At 35.2% G+C, this 15,046-nt stretch overlaps 2 protein-coding genes across 2 annotated transcripts in view; one reads left to right on the top strand and one right to left on the bottom strand.

Moving 5' to 3' along the window:
- The window catches only part of LOC123310527 (dynein axonemal heavy chain 1-like), an 88,633-nt gene that overhangs the window by 4,517 nt on the left and 69,070 nt on the right, over positions 1–15,046 (top strand). Inside the window, exons 6-23 of the mRNA XM_044894027.1 lie at positions 9–144; positions 718–932; positions 1,400–1,567; positions 2,135–2,350; positions 3,292–3,551; positions 3,606–3,831; positions 3,889–4,032; positions 5,072–5,314; positions 5,833–6,013; positions 6,678–6,938; positions 7,484–7,675; positions 8,089–8,266; positions 11,623–11,755; positions 11,938–12,165; positions 13,187–13,325; positions 13,466–13,647; positions 13,704–13,867; positions 14,713–15,015. Of these exons, the coding sequence (XP_044749962.1) occupies positions 9–144; positions 718–932; positions 1,400–1,567; positions 2,135–2,350; positions 3,292–3,551; positions 3,606–3,831; positions 3,889–4,032; positions 5,072–5,314; positions 5,833–6,013; positions 6,678–6,938; positions 7,484–7,675; positions 8,089–8,266; positions 11,623–11,755; positions 11,938–12,165; positions 13,187–13,325; positions 13,466–13,647; positions 13,704–13,867; positions 14,713–15,015 (3,569 nt within the window). The remainder of the gene's footprint in view (positions 1–8; positions 145–717; positions 933–1,399; positions 1,568–2,134; positions 2,351–3,291; positions 3,552–3,605; positions 3,832–3,888; positions 4,033–5,071; positions 5,315–5,832; positions 6,014–6,677; positions 6,939–7,483; positions 7,676–8,088; positions 8,267–11,622; positions 11,756–11,937; positions 12,166–13,186; positions 13,326–13,465; positions 13,648–13,703; positions 13,868–14,712; positions 15,016–15,046) is intronic.
- Positions 13,421–15,046, bottom strand: part of LOC123310526 — an 86,516-nt gene continuing 84,890 nt past the window's right edge. The window contains exon 7 of the mRNA XM_044894026.1: positions 13,421–13,611. The gene's annotated coding sequence lies outside the window, so the exon portion shown is untranslated. The remainder of the gene's footprint in view (positions 13,612–15,046) is intronic.

The raw sequence follows: 15,046 nt of genomic DNA, 5'->3' as shown, positions 1-15,046 counted from the left end.
AATTCCAGTTGGAAACTGAAGTTAATTTGAGTTACAAAAGGACACACGGAGAGATGCAATTTTTGCAGAGTATCCAAAATACCCAAACGGATACAATATCGATGGTCCCTCAGAAAATGGTTGAATCGGCGCCAGCACCTAGGGGTAAGCCAAATTCTGAAAAAATTTGGTGGCCTATATTTCTCTCATTTTCGGGTAGTTGGAGTTGCATCAGAGATTTTTTGATCTTATGCTTCATTTCAATTCTGAACTTTACAACAGAGGATTGGACTTATATTATACTATTCAACTTGAACCTATCTTTGAAATTTTTACCATGGAACTTTTTCGATGAGACAAAAAACTTTTCCATTAGATTTATTATGTTAACTTGAGTGGTTACTAAATTTATTGATAATGAGGCAATGAAAGCAATAATAAAAATTAATTCAGATATGAATATCAACAAATGTTACGATCTGAATTGAACTAGTCAATTTGCCATCGTCAGGACAACCAAATGGAGAACGTTCCACCAAAGAAGAGCAGATACTAACCAGAGCTTCGGTCTCATTTGACCTCGTCCACGTCCATCAATTTCAAGTGTTTTTCCATCGGAGAAGGAGCTGTGTGCTCTGACGGGGTCAAATGATACCGAAACCATGGTCAGCATCTGCTCTTCTTCGGTGGAACGTTCTCCATCTTGCCAATTCAGTTCAACTTGGATTTGTCTAACAGAAAAAGTGGTTACGGGTGTAATCGACTTCAAAAAGAAGCGTGAATACTTCAAGTGGATGAATATATACGTGATACCAGAAACGTACATAGCCATGGAGTACGTGGTGAAGGAATGCATGAAGGTATCAACGATGTCGCTCTTCACCGCCAGTTTTGGTGCAAAGTATGTTTCGTTGGAGGAGTTTGATTCGATACAAAGTCTAATAACGAGCAATGTGAGTTTATTTCAGGCTTTTCAATATAATTAGAGCGTTCCATGCTTTGTACATGTAATAAACATATTGTATCGAATTCCTGTTGATGTTCTCCGTGAGTTGCGTAAGATGCGAAACTATGGACGCTTACCTAAATGTGGTTGTTTCAAATAATAGATATGTTTCTGCCGAAAACTAATGAAACACCTCAAACAGTGGAGCATGCAGTATCAAAAATTCTTTGAATATTCTTCTGCATTGCAAAGATACAAATATTTTTCGTTCATAATGATGCCACCTCACTTTGAACTATTATTACAAGGATTACCTTCTTTTTTAACCAGAGCAAAGCATTTTTTTCCCATATTAAGATTATATTAGATTCAATGAAATTCAATTTAGTCAATTCACTTACCATTGATTCGGATAAAGTACGTTAAATTCATTTTCAATTCCAATTCGAGAATAAATGTAGATGAATTTTTCAGCTGATAAAACATTTGAGAGGACCCTGGCTAGATTCTATCGTTTTCAACATACGCGCTTGTTTGAGGGATGTCGGTAAGGGCTGGTTCGACATGCAGGAGAAAAAGTACGAAATATATGAAATAGCGAAAATGACGAGGTTTATGGAGCTGGTTAAACATAGAATGCAGGTACATGAAAATTGTTGTTTTTAGGACCTGCCAACAATGATACGGAATGATGTATATTTGACATGAAGAAGGAATTCTCTCCATATGCAGGACAGGAGAGCTATTTCCATCATTTTGGCTTTTTATATACAACAGTTTTGCTAGCATTTGCCAGTCCAAATGATGCAAATAGCCCAAATATCTAATATCCCATTAAAATATTATTTCATTTCAATGACTGAAATCTCCCTAGCTTCACCATAATATAAGTTACATTTCAAACTACTCATGAGGATCACAACAAGGCTACACGTCGAGGTGTTAACTTCTATTCAGTTCACTTTTGAGGATACAGCCAGAACAACTTTTTTTTGCATTTTCCTTTGGAATACCCATGTGAGAACAAGTTTCTTAGCATATAAAATTTCTCGCTAATTTCGTTAATGTATATGCGTTTTTATATACTTCGAGAAGAACGTGTGCGATAGTTGTGACTGGACATGTTCCAAGTGAAGAACCCCAATATTTCAGAAAATTCATGAAATCAACTGCAGAATTATATTTAAATAATGGATGAATGATTTGCAGTATACTCTGAGACTTCTCGTTCTGAATTCTATTAACATATGGATAAATATGTTGGAGACTCCGTGCCAGCCTTGTATGGAAATAGACGACGATTATGAATGGGGAGATGACTTGATAGCCAGTCGTTTCAAACCACCCGCAGCTCCTTTGTTCCTCCTCATCCTCAGATTAGAATCAGATGGACCTCATTTCTCTACGGATCCAGACCAGTTTGAAGTAAGTGCAATGGCGCATGCTCGACAATTCTTGAAAGAAATTTCAATACACAAAAGGTTTTTCGATATTTCATAGTGGTTCATATGTCCAAAGAAAACATAATCAAGATGGAATCCAAGTAAATCCTAATCTCATAAGAAAGGCATAGTTGACCAATATGGAGGATACTAGCCTAACTTTAGAAATAGAGAGTTTAAGTGCTGCTATAAACGTTCAACATCTACGCATGTGCATACTTCAGTTTTCAACCTTAACGTTGGTGTAAGGTTTACGGCTTAAGTGAAGTAGCGTTCCCTCACGTATACCTTGAAATTAATATTTATAAAAATCGACGAACGGTTACCGAATGTTAAGCGAATAGCACCCTATTTCATTCGTATATTTTCTCATAATGGATGAAAGTTGCATGGACTATATAGGAAATCCGCATTGATTCTGCAGTCATCAAAAGGATCTTGTTATAAAACTTTGTCATCAGATTACTTTCAGGAGGGAAATGGCTTGAACTCCACTGCAATTCTCATGTTTAAAAAATGCACTCTTTTAATTTCATTGATAATGAAATCTTCCACGTCGAAAATTTTTCTATATCATGCATATAAATCATTGGAACATTAATTTTCCCAATATTAATCCAGCTGTCGAGGTTCAGTATTAGAAACCATAAAATACTGCTCGGTTTCCAACAGAATCATTGTTGAATAGGTATATGAAGCTTGAATATTTCAAACATTTCGTCTTTTAAGTCCGAGTACTCAAGTTGTTCTGCTTCAAGTACAACTTTTTTCAACAATAATAGAACAGAGCTTGTTTAAAAATGATAAAGACAATTATCGGGTATGGGTCATCTATGAGTGACCATTGTCGAGCCCGTATTCCTTTTCGGTTTTCACTTCATTTGCCATTCTTGAGTAGTTTTCAAAGCACATAACACGTTTCAGAAAACGCTGCTGAAGCTTTATGACAATGGCATCAGGCAAACTCATTTCATAAAGCAAGTTCATCCGTATCTTCTACCAAACCTACGGTTTCCGGAAGACCTGTGTCTGTCTTCAGTAGGCCTCTTATCAGAAGAAGTATCTTCAGTACGTGATCGCTTCGTACTTGCTTATAAGAAAGCATTGATACCACTGAAAGCTTACGCCAAGAAGTTTTTCGCCTATTTGGATCTCTTCAATAGGGATATTAATGCTTATATAACGTAAGTTGACGTCGCACAAATTTTTCATTCTGACGAGATATTATTCCGTTGAAGGAATTATAAGGCTGCGAACCATTCGGCATCTGAGTATAAGGAAGAAATAACTCATCATTATCGACAAAAGAACAATCTTGAGGCAACACTACCCAGCAATATATCCATAGGACCATTTATGGTGAGCGTTGATACTTTGAAGAATTTTTTGATGAATAAACGACAAGATATAATCAACAAATTACTCGATACGTTTGCTGTAAGAATGAAGGATCTGATCGAAGAGGTAATCCATCCACTATTTTATCTTTTCGCGCGTTAAAAAATTTCCATCTTTCCACAGTCGATAGACAATTACAAAACTATACAGCTGAAATTGAATGAGAAGCCAGATTCTATTGAAGCAATTTTTGATATGAGAGATTGGATGGAAACAGTTCCTATGACCGTCAAATCTTTCGAGGAGAACACCAAACGATACGTTCTGGTGAGCTTGTTTCTTATATCCCATATCTTTATGAATGATAGTAAAACTGCGGTGGGCAATATTCATATATTGCAGATTTCAATAATTTTTACGATTTAGGAACATAAGTATACGAAATTTCAATGAGAACTGAGAATACAATAATAAGAACGACTTTGAACTTTTTATTTTATGTATGTAATGGATACATGCACTCAATTTGGTGATATCAATATAAGCGTTTGTTCACTGCAATACCTCATCTAGTAAATACTGACTCATAGAAAAACCATATGAGTTATTCACATTCAAGTTAAATAAATCGTTTCAGGATCATTAAAACCGAATAAATTTGTATTCAGTACGGAGTATCTGTTGAACCACTGATTCATTTCAGCTTTAATACCGTTTTATATCAATAATATCAACATGTTAATATCTTCAATGCTTTTTGAATTGATATTTATTTGTAATTCACAGCATACCATCTCATGTATAACCAGGTAGAGTGTAATAATAAATTGGACCTCGCTCAAACTATTCAATACAACTATCGCATAATCGTTGATATACATCAGTTAAAAGCAGATTATCATCAGATCATAAGAAAACACACCTTTTGTATGAGCAGAATTTGAAGTTATCATTTTTTTAATTAAAAAATTGTTCTTCCGTTCGATAAGCTGATTCGATGAAAGATATTATGCTAAATTGTCTAGTGAAATGTTGAGAAACTGTGAGCAATAAACCAAAATTGATATTTCGTTATCATGTTCTGTGAAAATTTAATTTAATTATCCGTATTCAGTTGTGAAAGGAAATGAAAATATTGTTTTGCGAGCTCTTTCAATAGAAAATGTGTGTCAAATCCACCTAGATTATGAAATATTCATCGAGACCCGATGAAGATAGTTATTGTAGATATTCAAAATCACAAACTCACCTTCAGTTTGACATGCATATAGTAAAATTTGACTGTCATTATCTTTTACATAAAAGTATCCATTAGGATTTTAAGGAAAATTGTGCATTGTAATTAATGATCATCAAATTTGAAAAGGAATACGATGTATTGGAATACTTTTGGTATGCTTTACCTCAAGAGGATTTCGAAAACAAATGGGAAGCCATCGGATGGCCCTATAAGTTGGTGAAGACCATCGAAGAAACTGACCTTTTCCTGAAAGAAGAAGAGGAGAAATATTTCAAGATACAAGTAGCAGATGAATTTGCTCTCCAGGAGAAGATAGAAGGCCTTACCGTGCAAGTTGTTCAACTGCAGACGTTGAGGGACTTCGCAAGGGTATGTCCTGAAATCTGATTTGAAAATCCCCCATTTCTAAAATGTTTCAAATTTTATTCATGATTTCATTGAAGTTTTGATCCACAGTTGTAATTCAAACTGAAAGAGACTGTTATCTGGATTTGCTCTTCGAATTTTTGAACATTGTCATAAGGTAAAAAAATTAAGCTTGTCTCAACAAGCTCCATTTGCTCGAGTGGCTAAATTTTCGTCCAATTCTGTACTGTGAAAATTTTATTTGGATATCCATGTTCATTCAAGTAATAAAGATATTGGATCCATTTTATGAAGATCGGCTAAACTACCAGGTCAATGGGTCTTTCCCTCAATCAGTCGAAACGGGCAAATAGTGTTCTTTTATCAGTTGTGCAATTGTTTCGGTTTGCTTCTTTTATCTGTTTTCTAGTGGGCACTAGTTTTTTGTTATAGACATGATGAAGATGAAGATTCCCTCTGAAATACTTACTATGTAGCTTTCATATGATTCTTTAAAAATTAAATTACTTTCTACATTCAAGATTCACGAAATTGCTGTCGATATGAGGAGGGTTTGGAAAAACATGAAAGAAGCGCAAGAAACCGGTTTACTGCTGAATTCGAGACAGAAGCTTTTTGGTCAACCTGTTGTACCCTTTGACGACCTGAATAAGTTGGTCAAAGAGTTCGAACCTTACAAAAGCTTATGGGTGACAGCTTCAGGTGAATATGAAATTCTGTGAAACTATAATCCGAAGAAAATATTTTGCACATAATACTGGTAAAAAGAATTATGTTCAAGAATATGTTCATCATTGATTCATCGAGCTACGATCAACATTTTTCTATAGATATATATCTTGTACCAATTGGAAAAATTACCTTCCATATAAGTTAGTCTCAAAGTCAAAAAGAATCACAATATTAATTATAAAATTCCCCTACGGTGAAGTGTTTCATATTTGGTATAAACTTGCGAACTCTCGTTTTAAATAATCGGATCCCTTATATTTTGAAGGGGAGGAGAATTGAATGAATACTTATTTTTATAGGCGGCTGAACTACCTTTTTGAAAATGTGTCATAGGTAATCTCTCACAACCTGAAGTAAATTTCCTCAAAGAGGACGGAAAAAAATTTCAAAAAGAGACCTAAAAATGACACTTTTTGAGATCACTGAGGTCTCAGTGAACCGATTATCATTATCTGAAAACCGTTGTGTGAAAGCTTCATTCATCATGATCACAAATAAGTCAAATAAAGACTGTGTGTTGTTTGATTCAATTATTGAAGTCATGAAGCCAACTACTCTTCAAGAAGTACATCATGTCTTACTTGGAATAATTCTTGTGATGAATAGTCGATTAAGAGTAATTTCATACTTTCAGATTGGGGAAGATCTTATGAAATATGGATGAGCAATCCTCTGCAATTCATAGATGGAGAATCAATCGAAAGAACCTGTACCGAAATGCAAAAAACCATGATAAAGTTGACGAGAACTTTTGCGGATATTCCAGCCGTACAGAAAGTTGCACAGAATGTAAGAGAAGAAATAGATCAATTTAGGCCGCATATACCTTTGATCTTGAGTCTGAAAAACCCTGGAATGAGAGCTCGACACTTCGAAAAGTTCTCAGAAGCTTCAGGTAAGAAGATAAAAAGTATGGGACGAACGATACGATAATAAGCATTGATTCACTGAACGATAAAAGACATTGAGGAGATGAAAAGTTCGTTAAGCTGTTGTTGATAGGATCAGGTTAAGCCTGTTAATGGAAATTTAACAAAAGTATGAAACATTAAATATTACTATGCAACTAATTAATACCTACCTATAGATTACTTATATGATACTCTAATGTTCTATGATATTTTCTTCTGGATATAAGTTATATTTTTGAGTATTGAGGACAAGAGCCTGAAAATCAATAATTTTGTAATAATATTACTTTTGACTATTTATTAGGTCATTGCCTAGAGTCTAGAGTAATAATATCCCCCTCCTGACATTTTTCGAACGTACTGTTCACATTATCTTTTTTATTATTTTATCAGATAACACTATTCCTTGGAATATTCAACAAAAATATATCATTCAATCAAACTCTGTTGAAGAGATATTCTTTCCTATTTTGACCTCCTTATTTACTAATTGAAAGTTCTTTCACTCTAACTTTTGACTCTAACGTAGGAATTCAAGTGGATATTGGTCCTGCCACAACCTATCAATATTTCGTTGATCTGGGTATCACGCAATACGCAGAACTTATCAGTTCCATATCTGAAGAGGCTACCAAGGAATACGCAGTTGAAACAACCCTCCAGAAGATGAAAACAGAATGGGAATCTAATGATTTGGAATTAACTTTGTATAAGAGTACAGGTAAATTGAATAGCATACTTGAATTTGCCCGAATAAGGTACTAATTCAGTTGAAAATAAGAACTAAGAACATGCTCAAATGAAATTTCGCAGAAAAGTTCATTTTAATTGCGAATACAAAAAACAATGAAAACATTCTTTCTCATTTATTCATGATTACGATTTCACCTAATGAACAAATATGTCCTTTATGTACATAATAATCATTGTTGAAATAAAAAATGAACTTAATGGTTAAGTTTAATAACTTCTGTTTGTTTCTTCATTAGTCTAGATTGCAGTACAGAAATTTTAAATTTGTTAATCATTTATATTTTCCAGAAAATAAAGTTGAATAAAGAATAAGTGCAAGATTATGGTTGAGGATTTTCTAAAAATTCTTTTTAAAAGCATGATTCTTTTTTACTTTCACAGGTACCTTCATCATGAAGGTTACTGATGAACAACAGCAAATGCTTGACGATCATATCGTCTTAACACAGCAGCTGTCTTTCAGTCCTTTCAAGGGGCCTTTTGAAAAAATGATAGATGATTGGGAAGAAGCCTTGAAAGTAACTGCTGCGGTTATTGAGGAATGGATGGAAGTTCAGAAGTGCGTATCATTATTGTATATGATTTTGAATATGCCTTATACATAGGAAGGATGAATTTGAGGCCCTTCATGGACATTGATTGAAATCAACTTACCAATAAAATAGTACAGTACCCATAACAAGAAAACTTGAGGCTCTTAATCAATAGGCGTAAAGCACAGATAACAGAATCATATAGATACGACACTTCCCTAATATGGTGAAAAACGCTGTTTGCCGCCGCCATCTACACGGTGCGATTTGAACTACGAATTACAGAGACCCAACTTATCGATACAAAAAATCGAATTTAGCGCGAAATTCAAATAAGCGCTTTGGCGCAAATTCGAATTATTTTATTTGTTGATTTTATGCCGTGATCACACGAAAGCAACTTATGGCTGAGTTCGGCTTGAAGTTCTACAGATCGAACGGAGAGAGCACGGGGAACGTGACGTCATTATTAGATCTCGTTCCCGGTCATTTTCAAACCCGAACGTATTGGGAGTTCCCTGTCGACATCACCTAGGAGTTTCAAATGGTTGTCAAGACGAGTTGACAACTTTTTGCCGCGTCCTATTTTGGCACTCCGAAAATAATTTTATAGAAATATTGGTGAAAACCAACGACGTAATATGCATAATATGCATTCGATAAGTGCAATTTGTAAAAACAATTAGTGATCATTTCGAAATGGTAGAACACGACATATGTAAGAATGAGAAGATTTGAAAATTGTTTTGGGTGCTTTCAAGATTCCCGCAGTTCCTCGGAGCTCAAGAAAACAACGACCAACGTTTAACAGAAATTTGGTACTGGGTACTGACCTCATTGTGCTGAGCTCAGTTTGCCGTCACCATTAACTAGAGGTGCTGCTTGCTTGTGTGATTTAATTATGTACCAAGAAATAAATAGTAATATCATAGTCATTTATTTATATGCTACTATTTGTACTATTTGATTTTTGTTTGTTTAAAAGTTTATCTGATATTTGAAAGTGCAAAATGAATTTGAACCATGCTATTATAAGATTTGGTGTTGAACTCTTTTTGGATTATGAGGAAGAGGAAAGTAAAGGCATCTGAAATGGTACCAACTTTTGTCTTCGATATCAGATTGAATTCTCTAATGATTCCGCAGAAAAATTTTCTGAAATCTGAAAAACATCTTCAAATTTTCTCATTCTAATATCAATAACTTCGAGATTTTTGCTTCATATTCAGTTGCACAGTCCGAACAAATCATTCTGTTTTCCATTATGGCGACAGGGGCAGTTTTTCAATGAGGTACTCGTTAGTTTTTGTCACTGACGGCAGTTACAACTTCACACTTGACAGATCCCCATCGTTCTCTATAAGCAAACTCGGGGAAGTGCGAGCGTGATCGGAGAACATGCTCCGTCATGACCCGAACAGAAAAGGGAATACTCAGAGATCGAAGTCGAACGCGATTGAAATACACTTGACGTGCTCAGAGTCGAAAAGTCGCTAAGCCGAACTCAACCTAAGTCGCAAATCGGTCTCCTACCTGATTGGTGAGATCGCCATAAAACTCGACATTTACGCCTATATCACCAATAAGGCTATTGAAGACTGGTTTGCTACATAAGTTGCCTCCGTGAGCTCACGACCTAAAATGAAAAATTATATCGGAAATACTTTTTCAATAATAGCAGATGTATGTGAATGTTTGATACAGATTTATACAACTCCTCCATCCACTCAAAACCTTAAAAATCTAATGTTCATTAAAATCACAAGCATTGAGATATGTTTGTAAGAAATTAGAAAATGAATGTTTATTCAATACAGTACATTTCTGTTTACATACCCCTTATGGAAATGGTAATTATATTTCAACTCCTCACATCTATTTGAGTCAACTGAATACAATAACTTATAGCTTTTATCTTTGGGTTTGGGGAAACAAACTAATTTTCGAATAGGTAAATCAGCTAAAATGAGCATCACCTACATAATACCTGTTGTACCTATATCTGCTCAACAGATAAATCTTGGTAATATTTTGGCTTGATGATTTCAACCCACTTTTTAAAAAGAGCTGTCTCAGTTTTGGAAACCGATGTCTCTTACGAACAACATCCTCACATCCAAATACACAATAAGTTTTCAATACCATATTTTTTGGAAGATATCTTGAACTGTCCCAACACGTGTTCTTTTACTAATCACTCGATTTCTCTGAAGAAATTCTTCTTTCGAAGGTGAGATTTTCAGCTTATCTTTTGATAATTCCCCGCCAGTAAAAATATATTCGAATTTGTACATATCCATTGAAGACAACAGTGACATTGATATTTGACAAATTAATTTCATTTTTATTTATGATTCTGTTATCTGTTATTCTGTTATTAGAACATAAATATCTATGTTCCAAGGGTTTAAACGATCAACAGAGTCATCTATAGATCAAACATTGTAATATTTGCGTTTACAGAGTCATCTTATCGATGCGATTAGAACTAAATTTGCGATTTGGAGTGGGGGTAAGAGAGTGTCACGACCCTGGCGTAAAGTGAAATACACGCATTTGAATATATTTGATGTACTTCTATTTATCACCAATATTTAAAATCCATTCCAGCAATCCGGAAAATGAACGTTTTTTCGTATGTTAGTCACAATATTCATTTCTGCTTTCACTGCCATTCAAAAATATCATAAAGTTTGCTGAACTGTTTCCAAGTAAACAAAGCTGTATGCCTCTCCTTTAGTATTTATTCATTCAATACCCACTGGTCTTATTTATATTAAACAAAATAATTCAGATGCATAACATCCGCAGATATGTAATTAAATCAACGAACGGTACGATCTAAATCGAACTAACAAAGTATCATCGCTCGAAGTATTACCAGAAATTTCATTTCGTCGACAAAGAGTAGATGCTGACCATAGTTTTGGTATTATTTGACCTCGTCAGAGCAACAAAACTCATTCGTCAACGGAATGCTATGAATTGCCGCTTTATTCCATGTCAGTAGCAGGTATGATGTATTAATACATCGTAGCGACATCTGACAGAGAAACGGGAACCAACCCAATTCAATTTCCTAACTCTCAGAGCGAAGATAGCACTGATAGCAGTATGCATCCATATGCTTAAATCCCATATTGCAGATATCGTATATTACGATAATTAAGCAAGGGAAAAAGGGCGGAAAGGTTCGATCATGGCAGTAACCGATCTGCATCTGAATTAATTTGTTTATTATTCACCTGCCTTACTATGAAGGCGTGATCCATTTCCTATTATTTATATTTCAAACAATCTCATATGGTTAAATTTTCACAGTATTTTCGAAAATATGATTATCCGAATGCCTTTTCGGAAGTTCACAACTGTTTTTTCTTAGGCAATGGATGTACCTGGAGCCCATTTTCACGAGTGAAGATATAACAAGTCAACTTCCCCTAGAAAGCAAAAAATATAAATCGATGGAGAGAACATGGAGACGAATCATGCGATCTGCGTATGATCATCCTAACGTGAGTAGTATATGAATTATTACTAGTCTAACAGTTCCCAAAAGAGGCTGATACACCTTCAGACTGTTTTTTCTTTGAGAGGCTTCATTCTGTTTTTTCTTTTCGCTAGATTTTGACGTTTGATTTTAAAATTTCTCAATCACTACCTAATAATGAACCTCTCCTTCATTCTACGAGTTTAGATTATAGAGTACTGTGGTGACAGAAAACTGTTGGAAAGTTTGAAAGACTGCAACCACATATTAGAAGTTGTACAGAAAGGCCTGACGGATTATTTGGAGACGAAGAGGATGATCTTCCCAAGATTGTATTTCCTCAGCGATGATGAACTCTTGGAAATCCTCTCTCAAGCGAGAAACCCTTTGGCTGTGCAGCCGCATTTGAGGAAGTGCTTCGAGAATATTGCTACGGTAGGTTGATAACAACGAAATATGTCATTGTTTTGCAGGACTGAGTTAATTGAGTTGATACCACTAATTAGTGTGCGTTTTTCTCATCGTTCGGAAGGGTTGATTATCTATTTTTGAAAATTTTGTTGTTGGATGCATAACTACAGGAATTATGAAAGTGTATTTCTTCGGTACTTGTCAAAGTTGAGGAATAATTAGGGACTTGAAGTGAAATTATTTTCAAAATCCGAAACGAATGATTACTTTTGAGGATCATGAATGGAAAGCGTAGGTGAATAATCAATGAGATTGATTCATATGCATAAATTGATATAAAATCAAATAATGTTACGATCTTAATCGAACTAGCAAACCACCATTATTCAAAGTATTGAAAAAATAGCATTTCGTCTATAAAGAGTTCATTTATGAGTTCGATTTCGTAGATTCTTTTCCTGCTTGGTTATCGTGATGTACGATTCCTGCAATCTGAGAGTTTGAGCAAATAATGGACGCACGCTGTTATCTTCACTCTGAAAAGGAATTGAGTTGGCCCTGGTTTCCTATCTGATGGCGCTAGGCCTCTAGCCTTCATCACACTGACTACTGACAACAAAGGAGCCATCAATTCGTTCCATTTTCGTCGAGATATTAGTTGTGTTGCTCTGATGAGGTCAAATGAGTCCAAAACCGTGATCTGCAACTAATCTTTTCCATCAAAATGATTTTTCTGTTAATATTTTGGTAGATGGTTGTTGGCTCGTTGGATTTAGTTCGTAACATTTGTTGATTTCATATAAGTGGGTATTATGTATCTGAATTAATCTTGAGAATGTCTGAACTACAGTTTAGCTACAAACGAGTGGCAAGTATATTACTACAGTACCTCATACGTACATAGGCAGATTGAATCTGATATTTCTTTTTTGATTTGACTGATAAATGACTCAGTAGTAAAAAAGATTTGGTAAAATTGAAGTGAATTTCAAGTAGTGGATACCATTGCTGATTGTGGATGTTGTAATAAGAGTATCCTCCACAGTTGAAATTCGAGTCAGACTTAAAAATCACCAGGATGTACTCAGCAGAAGGAGAAGGAGTTGATCTTGATCCTACCCTCTATCCTGTTGGAAGTGTGGAGAATTGGCTTCTTCAAGTAGAAATCAGCATGCAAAACACAGGTGATTTTCTCGACGAACCGAATTTCTTAGCAGATTTTTTTTCTCTTCGTTCGTAGCAACAATTTTGTCGGTTAACGGTAGGAGAAAAAATTATCCTTTATATTTTATTTAAACAAATACAAACAGTAATAGTATTCTAGTGAGAACAATAATGGGCGCTGCAACCGCTGAAGTTATGAAGGCAGAAAGGACGCAATGGGTGATGCGTTGGCCAGGTCAGGTGGTTATAGCTGGAAGTCAGGCCTTCTGGACAGCAGGTGTCGAGGAGGGCATTAAGAATGGTGCGCTGGAAAAGTTTCATAAAGAAGTTATGTTGGTAAATGTAAGTATGGCGTGAAACTAATCAAATATCTCCTTCTGAACTGGTGAGTTTTTTAGTTGGACGGGCTGAGAAACCTTGTCAAAGGAAGTTTATCATTTCTGCAAAGGGAAATACTATCCGCACTTATTGTTATTGAGGTGCATTCTAGAGATGTGACGCAAAATTTGGTCGATTTGAACATCTCGAATGCTAATGATTTCGATTGGATCAGTCAATTGAGGTAAATATGAGTTGTGACATATATTTATGCATATATGTACCTGTATGTGTTCAGAGCTACGTCACTGATATGAACATGCGCGCAGTCATTAGCTGATCAGGTGATATATGAATAAAAGGACAGTTTAAACCTACAAGTCGTTTGAATAACGTTTGGTATTCAACAAGTTGCAAGTCTGTACCTAAGGACCAGTAGTTGTGTTACGCTATACAGGGCGATAAAATTTTAACAGTAGATTCTTGAGGTCAAAAGAAACACTTTTTTCCCTTAACATTTTTTCCTATTCGACCCTGATAAAAAAAATAGCCATTTCAATTTTTTATAATGAGCTTTTTCACTCCTATAAAAAGACTTCAGAATAACTAGCTAAATCTCTGACACTACACATCTTTCAAACAGAGTTTCATTCAGCCAAAGTACCAAATTCTTCAAATTTCACAGATACTTTTTGATTTTTGAACATCAAATTACTCGAAAACGGAGCATTATAACAAACTAACAACGACAAAACTACAAGAGACCATAAAGTTTAGTATAACAACAAAGCTTCTTTTTACATTTTCGTGTAAATACTATGAGAAAAAAACTTGAGAGAAATTCAAACTTCAACACCTTGTATCTCGAAAATGAAACGTTTGCGATCCCATGTATATGGAACTTTTTTTTCCTTAAAATTAATTATGAAATCTCCAATTCAGGAACACCCTATGTAAAAGGCTAATTTTTGATATAGGCGGAGTTCCCTTTTGATAATCTGACACGCTCGAGTAAATCCCAAATTTCTCTATAATTGAGTACCCTAACACAACGAGAATATCCATTGACTTCCACTGGAACATTTTCAGATATTATTGGGTTGTTGATCAGATGAAAGTCAGAGCTGTTAACGCAGAGTTTCCTTACGGCAACGAATATTTGGGGAACAGTGGAAGATTAGTTATAACTCCGTTGACCGATAGATGCTATTTAACATTAACGGGAGCTCTTCATCTCAAATTTGGAGGTGCGCCTGCTGGACCTGCAGGTACAGGGAAAACGGAAACTACCAAGGATTTAGCGAAAGCCATGGCAAGGCAATGTGTTGTGTTCAATTGCTCAGATCAGCTGGATTTCATGGCAATGGGAAAGTTTTTCAAAGGATTGGCAAGGTATGAAATTCCTATGATTTGAATGAAGCGA

The sequence above is a fragment of the Coccinella septempunctata genome, chromosome 3, assembly GCF_907165205.1.
Source record: "Coccinella septempunctata chromosome 3, icCocSept1.1, whole genome shotgun sequence".
In the NCBI taxonomy this organism is placed as follows: Eukaryota; Metazoa; Arthropoda; class Insecta; order Coleoptera; family Coccinellidae; genus Coccinella; species Coccinella septempunctata.
The sequence above is the reverse complement of the archived record's forward strand: the minus strand, read 5'-3'. Positions and strand labels throughout refer to the sequence as shown.